Source organism: Mus caroli, chromosome 1, assembly GCF_900094665.2.
Source record: "Mus caroli chromosome 1, CAROLI_EIJ_v1.1, whole genome shotgun sequence".
NCBI lineage: Eukaryota > Metazoa > Chordata > Mammalia > Rodentia > Muridae > Mus > Mus caroli.
In genome coordinates this window covers 117,735,708-117,749,669 of record NC_034570.1, presented here as the reverse complement: position 1 = coordinate 117,749,669, position 13,962 = coordinate 117,735,708, and the positions used below count along the sequence as shown (strand labels likewise).

Sequence of the window (13,962 nt, the reverse complement as noted above, 5' to 3'; positions counted from 1 at the left end):
AATTAGGCCTGTGAGCCTAAATGCTTTTGTTTATGGCTAGAAGATCAGAAAGGAGCTGTGTGTGGAGGTTATGCTATGGGTTTCTTAGAAATTAGAAGAGAAAGCTGTTAATTAAACAGGTTTGAATGCACGTATCAGACTGTCCCTGTGACTAAACTCTTCACACATTAATAGCAATGGCCAAGGGGCCTCATCACGACTCACGCTCCTTCCAAGCCAAGGTTACATTTTTAAAGGCCGTAATGCATATTATTTTTGAAATAAGTGCAGTGTTAATTAATGGCACAGCCTCCAGAGCTTCAGGGGCGAAATCTTAGTTATAGATTATGTGCTTTATGCCTGAATAGTCGCATGTGTGACCTCAATTCGGCAGCGGGCTGCCGAGTAGACTCCATGATTAAACACTGTCATTATAACAAATTGAATAGAAACCACAAGCTTTGAATTGCTTCGTAAGAAGGGGACAGGAAGGAGATTGTTCTGATCTTGCCACTTACATTCAATGCATCCAAATCCCCAGGGTTGTGTCTTAATTAAATTGTCACAAAGAGTTGTAAAAGGTGGTATATGGGAGAGAGTGAGGTGGGCAGGCAGGAGGCCATCTTGGGGTTGTTGCCCATCCTGAAGTTTCCTGTCAGTGACATCCACAGAATCAGGGCTGCTCTCTGATACTTTCCTTGGTGACCATTTGTTAGGTGAGAAATTGTGTAGTGCAGAAGTTTCAGGAGCAAAACAAGAAGGAAAATGGGATTCCATTCCCTTCCTTCCCAGCAGCCACTTTCTGCGTGATTTACACAGCCGCACGTAACCTTTTTCTTATCCCCATCTCAAACCTGGAGGCATCTGAACACATCTCACAGTGTTGATGGAAGCGTCACTATCTTTTTCCTTACCTAGAGAAGTTGCTGTGGAGGGCTGTGTGAAATGTTCTCTTGATAATTAGGGTTTATTTTCAAAGCTTATTTTTTAAAGTTTTCATACAAGAATATAATGTGTGTCCTGCCTACTCTTCTTCATAATCCCTCCCCCTTTCCCTTTTCTCTTCTATGAGTCCCCGTGGCCACCTACATACTTTCCCTTCTATATTTATGCCATCTGTGAATATATAACTTTGTGTAGCTATATAAAAATCTAGGAATCTTTCTGAGATTTGGCACAATTGGCTTAAAATTTATTTCTGGTTGCATTATTTTCCACAAAATTACTCACTCTCATTCTTCTTGGGTATGTTTCATTGGATGTACCATGTCTAGCTATATGTATCTATGTGTATATGTTTATCCATCTATATCTATAGACATATATGCTATAATAGGGTATTCACTTATAGACCACTTTCCTTCATCATTCTGGAGGGGGAGTTGCCATCAGGGTCCTTCAGCTTCACCTACAAACACATGGGAAAATATGCTCAATTTCACTAGCCATCAGAGAATTGCAAGTCAAGAACACGTAATTTCTATCCCACCCCAATTAGAATAACAAGTAACAGTAAATGCTGATGAGGGTGTAGGCCAAAGGGAACCTTTGTCCACTGCTAGTGGGAATGTAAAGAGTTCAGCTGCTGAGCAAGTCAGTATGGGGATTCCTCAGAAGAACTAATAACTCTTCCCTATGACCCAGTTATCCCACTCCTGAGTATATCTCCAAAGGACTCCAAGACAACACATCACAGTGTCCCTTGCAGATCCATTCACACTGCAGCTCTAGGAACAAGGGCTAAATTATGGAACCAACCTAGATGTCCATCAACAAAGGAATGGGTAAACAAAATGTAGTGTGTATGCACCATGGGGTTATTTTCATGTACAATGAATAACAGAGTTGTGCCATTTCCAGGGAAAATGTATGAAACTGTAGGTAAGCATGCTAAGGGAGCGCAGCCTATCTCAGGAAGGAAAATATCTTATGTTTCTCATGGTTTGTGGTTTATAGATTTTTATGGAGATACATACAGTCATGTGTGTGTGCGTGTGTGCATGTGTATCTGTGTGTTTGTTGAAATTAAAGTGAAACTGTAGGGACACAAAGGGGACTGACAAGAATAATGGGAGACTGGAAATGGTTGGTAAGGAAGGACAAGGAAGACTATGCTTAGCACATAATAAATATGTGCACAAAGCCTTATAAACAACTGCAAAGGAAAACAAGGCCTTACTGCTCAATCATGTTTGGGAGAGGCTGAAAAAATCTGATCCTTTCCATGGAAGTTTATTAGCTCAGTGAGGTATTAATCCTCTGAATTAGTTCTTTTCTCATTGATGTGATAAAATACCCAGACAAAAGCAACTTAAAAGAGAAAGGATTTATTTTAGTTCACAGTTCCAAGGAGATGCAGTCCATCAGAACAGGGAAGACATGACAGTTGGGAGAGAAGGCATGGCAGCAGGAGCATGAGGCTGGCTGGTCACATTGCAGCCACACTTGGAAAACAAGGAACAGGGAGTAGGGCCAGGCTATGCAGCATCAAGGTTTCTGCCTTGTTACCACTCCCTCTAGTTGGGAACAACCCCTTTAAAGGTTCTGTCACCATCCCAAGCAACACCCCCAGCTGGGACCAAGTGTTCCATGCACCAGCCTCTGGGGGCGGGGCCATTCTCATTCAGACTACAACAGCTTCCAAAATGTCTTCCTCATTGATAGAAAGCATTGGAAAGAAAGCCTTAAGTTCCCTAATGGTTTGCTTGTTGAACCCTTTTTAATCCAGAAAACCTCAACCTGTTCTGAAAGATGTCAGGTCCCAAGGCAATATGTTTTAGTTCTTATTTGAAGATGTATATACACAGTTATGGAAATATTTGAGCAACTCAGGCTCACATAGGTAGGGTACAGGATGTCAGGAGACCCAACTTTCCCAGTTTTCAAACCTTCATATTATTGTTAAATGTCTCCCTTTCTTTTCCCAAAATTTGTTAAAGGTTGGCAAAAGCTTGGTTTTGTTTTCTTTGTTTGTTTGGTTGGTTGTTTTTTGTGGGGTTTTTTTTTTTGCTTTTTTTTTGTTTGTTTGTTTTGTTTTGTTTTTAATGTATCTTTCCTCCTTTAGGAAAACCCAGTTTTGAAAAGCAAAATGGAGCAGAGTCAAAGGCTCACACTGGCCCATCATTCGAATATGCTGAGGATGCAGTGGCAAGTGAGCCCCTTTCAGGATGGAGGGGTGAAGATGCTACTACTGAGACCCAGGTGAGGGGGTGCCATCTACCTGTCTGTCCTGATTGCAAAATCTGAGCTCCTTGAATCCTATAGAGATAGATTTAATTTTAAATCAAATCTTCCATTGGTTTGCTTTGCCAAGTCTGTATCAGTTACTTTTCTCATCCCTATGATAAAATACCTGACAGAAATAATGTAGGGGAGAATAGGTTCATTTTGGCTGAGAGTTTCAAGGGATTTCAGTCCACAGTAGTAGGAGGGCAGGGTGGAATGGTTCCTTCCCAAGGCAGAAGAAGCTTAGGGCTACAACTTCTTCACCTGGTGGCAGCTGAGAGGCGGGGGGAGGGGGGATGAGAGGGAACTGAGCCTTCAAATCTCACACATAACCCAGTGAACCACCTACATTGTCTACCTCTGAAACACTCCATAATCTCCTATTGTGTTTTCATTTCAATTTCTGTGACAAAAAGCAACTCTGGGAAGAAAGGGCATCTTTGGTCCACAGTTCCAGATGATAGCCCATTATTTCAGGGGAGTCAAGGCAGGAACTAAAAGCATTACCATATCTGTAGGGCAAAGAAAGAGTAAATGGCTGGATCCCTACTTCCTTGCATTGCCTCTCTTATACGGTTCAGGAACCCCTGCCTAGGGAATGATGCCACCCACAGTAAGCTGAGTCTTTTTACACCAAAATAATAATTAAGGCATTCTTCTACACACATGCCCACAGACTAACTTGTTCTAAATAATTCCTCACAGAGACTCTCTACTCAGGGAATTTTAGATTCTGTCAAATTCTCTTAAAATTAAACACCACATCCCTCAAAATACTAAGTGGAGACATGGTCTATGTCGGGTTCAATGCACACCCAGCTCATAACAGCTTAGAAACTTTCATCTATGCCTTTACCTCTACCCAGAATTAATATTAAATGGAAAGAGTATACAGTCAGCAATTGCTTACTTCTTCAACACCAACTTCCTTCTGGGGGACAGAAAAAAGAAAGGGGGCAAATCATGTTCTTTGCTTCCAAGGTTCTGTGTGATGGAACCATGTGACCTGCTTTTTGCATGACTTCTAAGAAGCAAGGACCAAAGGGCTAGGATTCAGATCAATGAGAAATTCTTAAATGTTCTACAAACTGTACACACCAGGCAATAACTCTCCATTGGATCAGTAAGATGTTTCTGATGATCCAGGGTGTATTCAAAGAAAAGCACAGAGCAAGTCACACTGAGTTCCTCTGTGAGGAAATGCTGACTGACAGGCCCCCTATAGCCCAGATCAGTCTTGAATTCATCGTAGAGTTGAAGATGACCCTGAACTCTTTCTCTCCCTGTCTCTGTCCCCTGAGTGTGGGATCACAGGCATGTGCCACCACACCTGGTGAATGTGGGTCTGGGGAGGTTACCCAGGACTTTTTGCACACAATCCAAGCACTGTCCCAGCTGAGCTACATCCCCATCCCTGAATATACGTATTTCTAAGTATTTTTCAGATTATAATACAATTCATCACTCCCTCCCTTTTCTTCCCTTCAAAACCCTATCATGTACCCTCCCTTGCTCACTTTCAAATTCGTTCGTGGTCTTATTTTTTTTTCTTGAATTGCTCTTAAATATATGGTGTGTGTGTGTGTGTATGTGTGTGTGTGTGCATGTGTATATACACATAGTTATTCCAAAACATACACACATGTAATATTATGCAGAATGAGCAGGTGATATTTATATATTTAAGAATATGCATATTTTTAAGTACTGAAAGAGAATGATTTTTCTATTGCCAATTCTGCTTCAAAGAGAAAGCTAGTCAGGGAGGTTGAATGTCACAAGCACACTGTTCACAGTGGGACAAGTAAGCAGCTGAGCTACATCCCCAGCCCATCAGGTCCCTTCTTTGCATCCTGTCAAATGTAACAAAACATATCACCTCCTCCCTAGAGCCCCACCTCCCTGTTCATAAAGCACCAAAGTAAACATGGATCTTTTTTTTTTCAGCGTTGCTTTCTTTTGCCTGACTGAAAAATGTTAAGAGTCCACTTGTTAGCATAGAGTCAGCCCACAGATGCAGGATTTAGGAGCTGAGTAGGTGGCCCAGTGGGTGAGGGCGCAGAGAAGTCATTTTGTAACTTTGTTTCCACAGAACTACCCACTCTAATTTGCCAAGTTGAGAAAAGCAAATATTCCTTCGCTACATGTGCAGTCAGGGCCTTGTGCACCATGAAGGTAGGCACAGAGGAGACAGAAAACAGGAGAAGCCAAAGGATCCATGTAAGCTGAGGGAAGGACTGTAGCATGACAGCAGAGAAGCCTAGCCTCTGTTTGCAAAGGAAGAGCCTTAACTCTGGATGCTGCCCTGGTGCCTGAGTTACTTAAAAGAAAATAATATACACTTGAACCAGCAATAGCTTTGATAACCTACAGAAGACAAACCAAATACTGGGCATGTCAACATCCATCATGGAGGAGGGAAAGCAGGTCACGAGGCCCCACCTCTCTCTGAAGAGCTATAGTTAAAAGTTGGTGGGGAAAGGAGAAACATTTTCTTTAGTGGTGTAGCCAATGGTAAGGTGCCCATTCTAGTAAATGACCCACCACCAGCATTCTCAGCCTTGTTCTTGAAAACATTCCCTCATCCATGCATCTCTATGAAACCTCTGACTCAGGCTCATGGAAGGAACCCTGGGTAAGGGAGAGGAGAGACATGGAAGAGAAGGGAGAGTTCTTGGGAAGAGGAAACAGGTCAGCTGGAGTGAGAGGGGATGATAGAGGGCTAAGGGGGGAATATGATAAAAGTACATTATATATATATACATATATATATATACATATATGTGTGTGTGTGTGTGTGTGTGTAAATGCCACAATGAATCCCATCATGTAAGTAGTATATACAAACAAAAGAAAACAAAATCGGCTGGTGGTGAGCACCTGACAGATCCCTGTGGTAACCATTCTCAACTCTTCTGCTAGTCAGCTCTCTGTGACTGCAGCAAAATGACAAGTATCCATGCAGCCTAGTAGGGTAGCTCACATCGTAATCCCAGCTACTTCGGAAGTCAACACGGAGGGGATCAAAATCAAAGTGCAGCCTGGGCAATATAGTCAAGACCCTGTCTCAAAAACTGGAGACCCAGGCTAAGGCATAACTCAGTAATAGAACACTTGCCTATGAAATGGCTAAGCATTAAATTCCAAGACCAAAGCAATCATTATCGTCCACTTACAAAGAAAAGAGGTCTAGTCCTTGATAAGTTGGGACTGTGGAAGAAAACACATCTTGGGCAGGAAGCATGGGATAGGGCAAGATTGCTTACCTCGAGTTTGGGATGTGAAAGGAAGAGGAAGGAAATGCCTCCCTCTATCTTCAAGGCATTGCTTTAATGACTTTACACCTCCCTAGACAGCACCTCTTGAGTGTTTTCACCAGCTCCCAATGGCCTCCAACTGGGAACCATGCCATTACCACACCAGCATTTGAGAAACAATCCAGAGCTAAGTCAGCAAGCCCTGTCATGTTATGAACCAAAACAAAACAAAACAAAACAAAACAAAACAAAACAAGCTGAATCTCCTTTGCTCTCTAGGAAGCTGCCCCTGCCTCCCATGCTTCCCATCTCCTCTGAATGCCATGCACTGTCACATCAGAAACTCCAACAGTGTGCTTGGCTCTTCATTCCCTTTACCCCATTTTTCTATTCCACAATCCTGCTAGCTTCCCTCCCACACATGTCTCAAATCTACCCTTTATTCACCACCTCTGCCCCTAGCACAGCCCAAGTCCCTAGCTGGGTTATATGGCCCCACTGTCTTCTTCTCTACCTTACCCATACCCCAGCCCACTTATTATCTACATCGCCACCAATGTACTGTCCCCCAAATGCAGTATATCATGACGTGGCCTCTTTGCTTAAAGCTTTCCAGTACATCTTCCTTACTCACAAAGTCCAGTCTCCCAGAAGACTTGACCTCCAAACTCATCAATCTGCACATATTAAATATATACATCTTTTTGTTTGAAAATCATACCTCAGTGAAGTGAGTTCAGTGAAGTGAAGTTTTTACTTTAGCTTAGGTTTTCATGAATGTTATCTATTTTTTGTCGAGCATATGACTCCTGTACTCTCCTTGTTTACCCTCGCCCCTTTGATTAGAGACCTTTGTTCTCTAGACAGGCTTACTTCACATCATATATAGATACATGATTTCATATTTTCATATAAAACCTGAGAACCACAGCTAAGAGAAAATATATGATATTTGTCTAAGACTAGCTTCATGAGCGGGATATGATTATCTCCAGGTGCATCCGTTTCTCTCCAAATCTCCTAACTTCCTTCTGTTGTATGGCCAAGAAAAATCCCATCATGTCCGCATACCATGGCACCTATTCCTCTTTGTTGGATGGACAGGTTGGTTTCATAACTTAGCTATAGTAAATCATGCTGTAGTAAACACTGATGCCTTGTGTATCTCTGTGCTAAGCTGACTAAGTAAATACCCAGAAGTAACATAGCTGGGCTCCACGTTTAGGTGTTTTGGGGGAACATTCCATAGTGGCTAACTAGTCTACATTCCCTCAGTGGTTTTGAAACAAACTACAGGAGCAAGGTGAGGTACAGTTCTCCTTTTGCCCTAGGACTTTGCCCAGGAAATGTGATTTCAAACAAACAAACAAACAAACAAACCCAGCCACTTACCACTTATTTCTTTCTGAGAATGACAGCAGGGCACTCTAACCGGGAGAGTGACATTTGCATAAACATTGGCCCATCTGAGGCTCAGGAGGCTAAGTATGTTCCCTTTGTGCCATTTCTATGGAATCTATTGTTTAGTCTTCCTCTGTTAATACAGCATGCAACAGAATCGTTGGCATCCCAGTATACAGACTCTAGCATACCTATTGGTACTGACAAATCCCCTCGGAAAGGCTAGTGGCTTCTTCACTTTTTCTCATCCATTCCTCCTGAGAACTTTATAAGGGAGATGTTTTGTCTTGATTTTATAGATGAGGAAACCAAGCACCCCTAACCCGACACTTACTGCTCAGAGTTCACCAAGCTGGATCCTTTTACTGGAATTTCAAAAGGGCTGGAGATTCTGCGCCCCTTCCGGAAAAGAATAGTGTCATGTCTCAGAGAAAGCCCTGGGGCAAAAGCTGATATGCTCTAAAAATCTGCTTATTGAATAAATAAATGTCTGGCTGATGAGCCACGTTCATTGATGTTGATTAATACTGGTTTTAAGATATACTTTGTAATGACATTCTCAGTTATTTCTGGTAAAATAATACTGTAAGTTCCAGACTGTAGTCAATCAGGTGGCCCCCTGGTCAGTGGATCACAAAACAAAATGAGGAGAAATGAGCTCAGGAGAGAGATTTGTGGGGAGATGTGGGGGTAGAGAGAATGCTGGGAGATGAGAGAGGGTGGGTATGAGCATGTTCACTATATCTTGTGTACGTGTCTGGAATTGTCTGAGAACATACTTTTACCACACTCTGGAGCATGGTTCAACTACCAGGGAATACAACCTTAACAAAAACCAAACTACCCTGTTCTCTAGATGCCATAGACTATTCATAGCTCCTCAGTTAGGGGTGGAGAGCTCTGGAAACGTCTCCGCACTCCATGATGGAATGTGGAGTGGCTTGATCTTCTAGAGGCAACCACTATAAGTTCATGTCCAGAAGACACTGGTCTGCTCCAGCCCTCTTCTCCAACCGCTGCCTCTTACAGTGTTCCTTTCTTCTGTGGGGAGTGGCTACTGTTATCAGTCTTTTGCCTGCACTTATGCAGGAACACCACAAGCATCCAGGGAGACCAGAAGAGTGTGTTAGGTCCATTGGACCTAGAGTGAGACACTCTGTGGGTGTTAGGAACCACGCCCAAGTTCTCTGGAACAGTAGCAAGTATACTTACTCACTAAACTATCTCTCTAACCCCAGTGAATAAATGTTAATTTCATAATTATTATTTGTATTTCTATGTAAGTTGGATAATTTTCCCAAAGTGGTATTTTAAAAGTTTATTTTTAAAGTTTATTTTAAAATATGATTTTGGGAAACGTCTCTAATCTTTAATTCTCTAATGTAAGTCTAATTCTTTAACAGGGGGCCCTAAAGTATACATTGGCTTTTGCACTGCCTCCCCACATCTGTTTTTTGTTTTGTTTCGGTTTGGTTTGGATGTTGTTGTTGTTGTTGTTTCATTTTCCTGTACTAAACTGGATGCACTGTAGGCTGGGGACATGGTTCAGTTGGGAAAGTACTTGCCATTCAAGCAGGGAACCTGAGTTCAAAACCCATAGCCCTTGTCTTAAAAAGCAAACAAACAGAGAATGCTTTAATAGTCTAAGAGTTAGGATGGCAGAGACAGGCAGATCCCTCGGGATTACTGGCTGCCAGCCCAGCTTCTTGGTATGTTCCAAGCCAGTAAAAAAATCCTGTCATTAAAAACAGGATGAACAGGTCCACTATACTGGTGCCTGAGGCTGACCTCTGGCTTACAAGTATACACATACTCTTGTGTACATGTACTGATACACAAAAACACTTTACACGTGAACAAACATAGCCATGTGCACACATAAATTTACTTCTTCACATCAGCCCCTTCTGTGGTCTACAGTTCACCACAGTGTGGTGCTTTGTGGAAGAGGACTCCCTGCCTCTCACAACCCCTGAACACAAAATGCTGTGGTTAGGCAAAATAATCAAAACATTGAGACTGGGTTCCTGTGGCCACCTGACGATGCTCACCTCATCAAGCCTTGGTTTGCTGAACAAGAAGTACATTTTCTTCACTTCAAAGTAATTACATCCAACAAATTACAAAGAGCAGAGCCAGTTGAGTTAAAAACAATTGGTTTTGCAGTAATTAGAAGAGCACCAGAAAATGATGACTGTGGAGCAATATTGAAAGGGACGCTGAGCGATGAGGGCCCTGCTTCCCACTCCATTCTTCAGTGTGAATATTTAGAGATTCACAACTAATTATGCAGAGATGATGAATTTTAAAAACCCTGCCACCATGCCTTCCCAAGGCCAAAGGCTGGCTATTAATAGAGCTATCAGATTTTGCTGTATTATAGAGAATTCACACAAAGTTGCATCTATTTTAAAGTGCTCATCTGGGACATCACTTAAAGATGACGAATCTGTATAATGTGCAGAATCAGCACTGGGTCGAACTAAAATCCAAATTTATTATAATCACCCCAAATTTCCCCAGTCAGATCTGTTGTTTAAATGGACGCTACAGGTAAGAGCTATCTCAGTTCATGACATTGAACTCAGGTCCTAGGAGAATGGAGACAGAAATATTCCTGGAGCACGTTGTCTCCCTCCACACATGCTGAGATTACAGGCATGCACCAGCACACTGATATTTTTACCACTATTATTTTTTAATTATATGTATTTGCGTGTTTATGTTTGGGGAACATATACATAGGAGTATAGATGTTTCTAGAAGCTAGACACAATGGATACCCCAGAGGCTAGAGTGGTAGATGGCTGTAAGCCACCAGATAGGGGTGCTAGAAACCAAACTCAGGTCCTCTAGAAGAGCAGTACTGAACTCTCTCTCCAGCATGCCTCAAGACACACACACACACACATACACACACACACACACACACACACACACACTCACACGTTTTTATCTTAACAGCAGACTCTGCGAATTGGCCTAAACTCTTCATGCCTACGAGGCAAGCTTTTTATCAACTGGCTTCTCCCCAGCTCAATTTGCTTTATTTTTGACAGGTCCACTCTAGCTCAAGGGGAATGGGCATGAAAACTGACATGCAGGGTTTTGTTACCTCACATGCAACATGTGAAGTACTAACCATGACCAGCCGTCTGCTCTGAGACCCTCACCAGAACCAGGGGCTCCAGTTTCTCTGCATCAGCATTTAGGGACCTTCAGAACACCAAGTGCCTTTCTATTGCTCACACTGAATCTCTGCCCCCTTGAGGCTTGATGTTTCCTGTGACCCGAGGTGTCACACACAATAATGAAACAAACAAAAGCAATCCAGCCAGCTTCCTGAAATCATGTGGTCAGGAAGGAGCTATCAGAGAGAACCCACTGTGCCCTCAGACAGGCTGGAGAGGAGAAGCTGCGGCGTGACCCTCATTTAATTACTTGAGCAGCATGCACATCCTAAGGCCCTTAAGAAAGCAAACGCAGTGATAGACAGAATGAGTTTACCCTCCTGTCCAAAGAGCAACATGCCGTAGCAAGGACATCACTCAATTAAATTGGACTGCGGGAGATGAAGGCAATGGAGGCCAAGCCTGGGAACCCTAATGAGACATTTGGAGGGGAGAGATGCAACCCCCCAGAGTTTGTCCCCTTTGATGGACATTTTTGACCCTCTGTCATTACCATAGCACCCCCAGTGTTTCACACCTTGAGTTTGAACATATTGCAGCTCAAAACATTTAAAAAGGATCTTTTAAGTAGAAAGGAAAAAAAATCAGTTTTTGGTTAATAGGAGCTAGGTGTGTGTTGGGGTTGGCATGGGGGCCCTCAGGTCATACTTAGTGCTGTGGATCTTTGGCTGCTAGGACTGAAAGAAAACCAGACCATGGAACTGAAACTAAAAAGAAAAAGAAGATGGGATGTGCCTTTTTTTTGTACTCAAGCAGATTCTTCCCCTCTGATTCCTGTGAGCAGAACAGCATGGAGTGTGGCATGATAAGAGGTAGAGGTGTCACTTCTGGGAACCCCAACATTTCTGCAATCCTGGCCATGTGGTCAAGAATGACTTATCTGATACATAGTTTATTAATCCACACAGTGTATTGAGAGCTCACACCCAATCACCAAGCCGCTACGTTGTGTGCCCAGTTGCAGGAAACAGTTGGCAATTTCTTGAGCTATTTGCATAGTCACTGCTCTAAGGGGTGAGGGGCTGGTGTTTGCTGTGTATACACAAGGCTGCAATGCATAGGATGGCTCCCAACAGCAAAAAGTAAATGGGCAGATGTCAGGATTGGCGAGCGACAGCCAACAGTGGATTAACCTTTGGGCACAGGGAATGTTCACCAGGTCAGAGAAGCTGTCAAATATTTGAGTCAGAACATAACAGCAGCCATGTTCTTGGCGTCCAGCAGGGACATTAAGGCCCAGTCCAACTGAAAATCCAGTATTATGATATGCCTCCTCCAAAGGGAGTTTTTTAACTACAATTTTAAATCTCTTTGGGTGTCCATATGTGTGTGTATGCATGAATGTGTATGTGTATGCATGTGCATGTGTGTATGTGTGTGTGTGTGTGTACACATATACATGTGCTTGTTCCTCTGTGGATGCAGGTGCATGCATGCATTGTGTACTTGTGGAGGAAATCAGAAGAGTATCAGCCCTTACCTCTTACCTCCTTGGAGGCATGGTCTTTTGTCCTGTGATGTGTGTGCCAGACTAGCTGACCTATATCTTTTGAGGGATTCTCTTGTCCCTGCCTCACAGGCCATGGGGTTTGCAGATATATTGTCACATCTGGCTTTTACAAGGGTTCAGTGGATTCAGACTAAAGTCTTCACACTTCTTCAACAGGCGCTTTACCTACTGCCCATCTCCTCAACCTCCTGAGCCTTGCAGACTTGCCTAGTGACCCGGTGCCTCTGTCAGAAGGAGTTAGGAGGATGCTGAGCGCAGACTGTCAGACGCAGTAGCACATGAAGTCTCTGATTAGTATTGTGGTTCTGTTTCTGTCACAGAACATGTGCCCTGAGGAAGCAGAAATCCTTCACAGACTTGAAAGTGACTCGAGGACAGTTAATCGTCACCATGCTCTAGTGAGGCAGGTAAATTGCAATTAGATGGGAAAAGGAAGGGAAAAGAACTGTAGTCAACAGGTGTTCCAGGTTCCTTGGGGAACTTAGAGCTTCATATTTGGCTTTAAAGTACAGAGTGACATTTGGAGAGAGTCCCTCGCCAGAAGTCTTCCTAGTGAATGGTTAAGACAAGGAAGATTAATAACAATCTAATGAAACCCTCAGGTAGATCTATACGAGACACTTCCTTGAAGAAGTGGGGCAATTAGAGTAAAGAATGGAGAGGTATCTTTCCAGAATTATTATAGTGTGTACAAGAGAAACCCATGTATAAATTTTTGAGATGCTGCAAGGGCGATGTATCAGTTACATTGTCTCACTGCTGTGGCAAAACACCTGGTAAAATAATTTCAATCATAAGGGTTTACTTGGGCTCATAGTTCCAAGGGTATATAGACCATTGTGGCAGAGGAGATCCGAAGGCAGGATTGTGCAGTGGCTACTCACATGGCATCCACAGTCTGGAAGGAGAAAGAGATGGATGCTGGTGTTCACTTCCTCCTTTCTGTTCAGTCCAGGACTCAGTCCATGGGATGGTGCTACCCAGATTTCTCTACCTCCATTAATCTAACCTAGAAACTCTCACAGATATACTCAGGGGTTTATCCCCTAGATGTTTCTAGATCCTGTCAATCAGTATTAGCCACCACACACCAAGACAGATACATTTTCATTGTCCTGCACACCTTACTCTGAGACTTTAAAAAATTAGGAAGAAACTACTTGAAACATTCCATCTGCCTACCTGTCTACACCTCTTTAGCCCAAACCTAGAAATATATGCTTATTTTACCCCAAAGCAGATGATCTCCAGGGAGGGGATGGCTTCTCCCTAACCAGCAACCAAAGTCTTACCAAGAAAATTATCAGACACCCGCCAGCTACCCACGACCCCCGCCGCAGGATTTTGGGACTGCTGGTGAGTGGAACACAGCTTCTGCTCCAATCCAATTGCGCGGGAC

At 43.0% G+C, this 13,962-nt stretch overlaps 1 protein-coding gene across 1 annotated transcript in view; it reads left to right on the top strand.

Annotated features, from left to right (window-relative positions):
* Nckap5 (NCK associated protein 5) overlaps positions 1-13,962 on the top strand; it is an 805,148-nt gene that overhangs the window by 736,854 nt on the left and 54,332 nt on the right. The window contains 1 exon segment of the mRNA XM_029471137.1: positions 3,044-3,180. Coding sequence (XP_029326997.1) covers positions 3,044-3,180 — 137 coding nt within the window.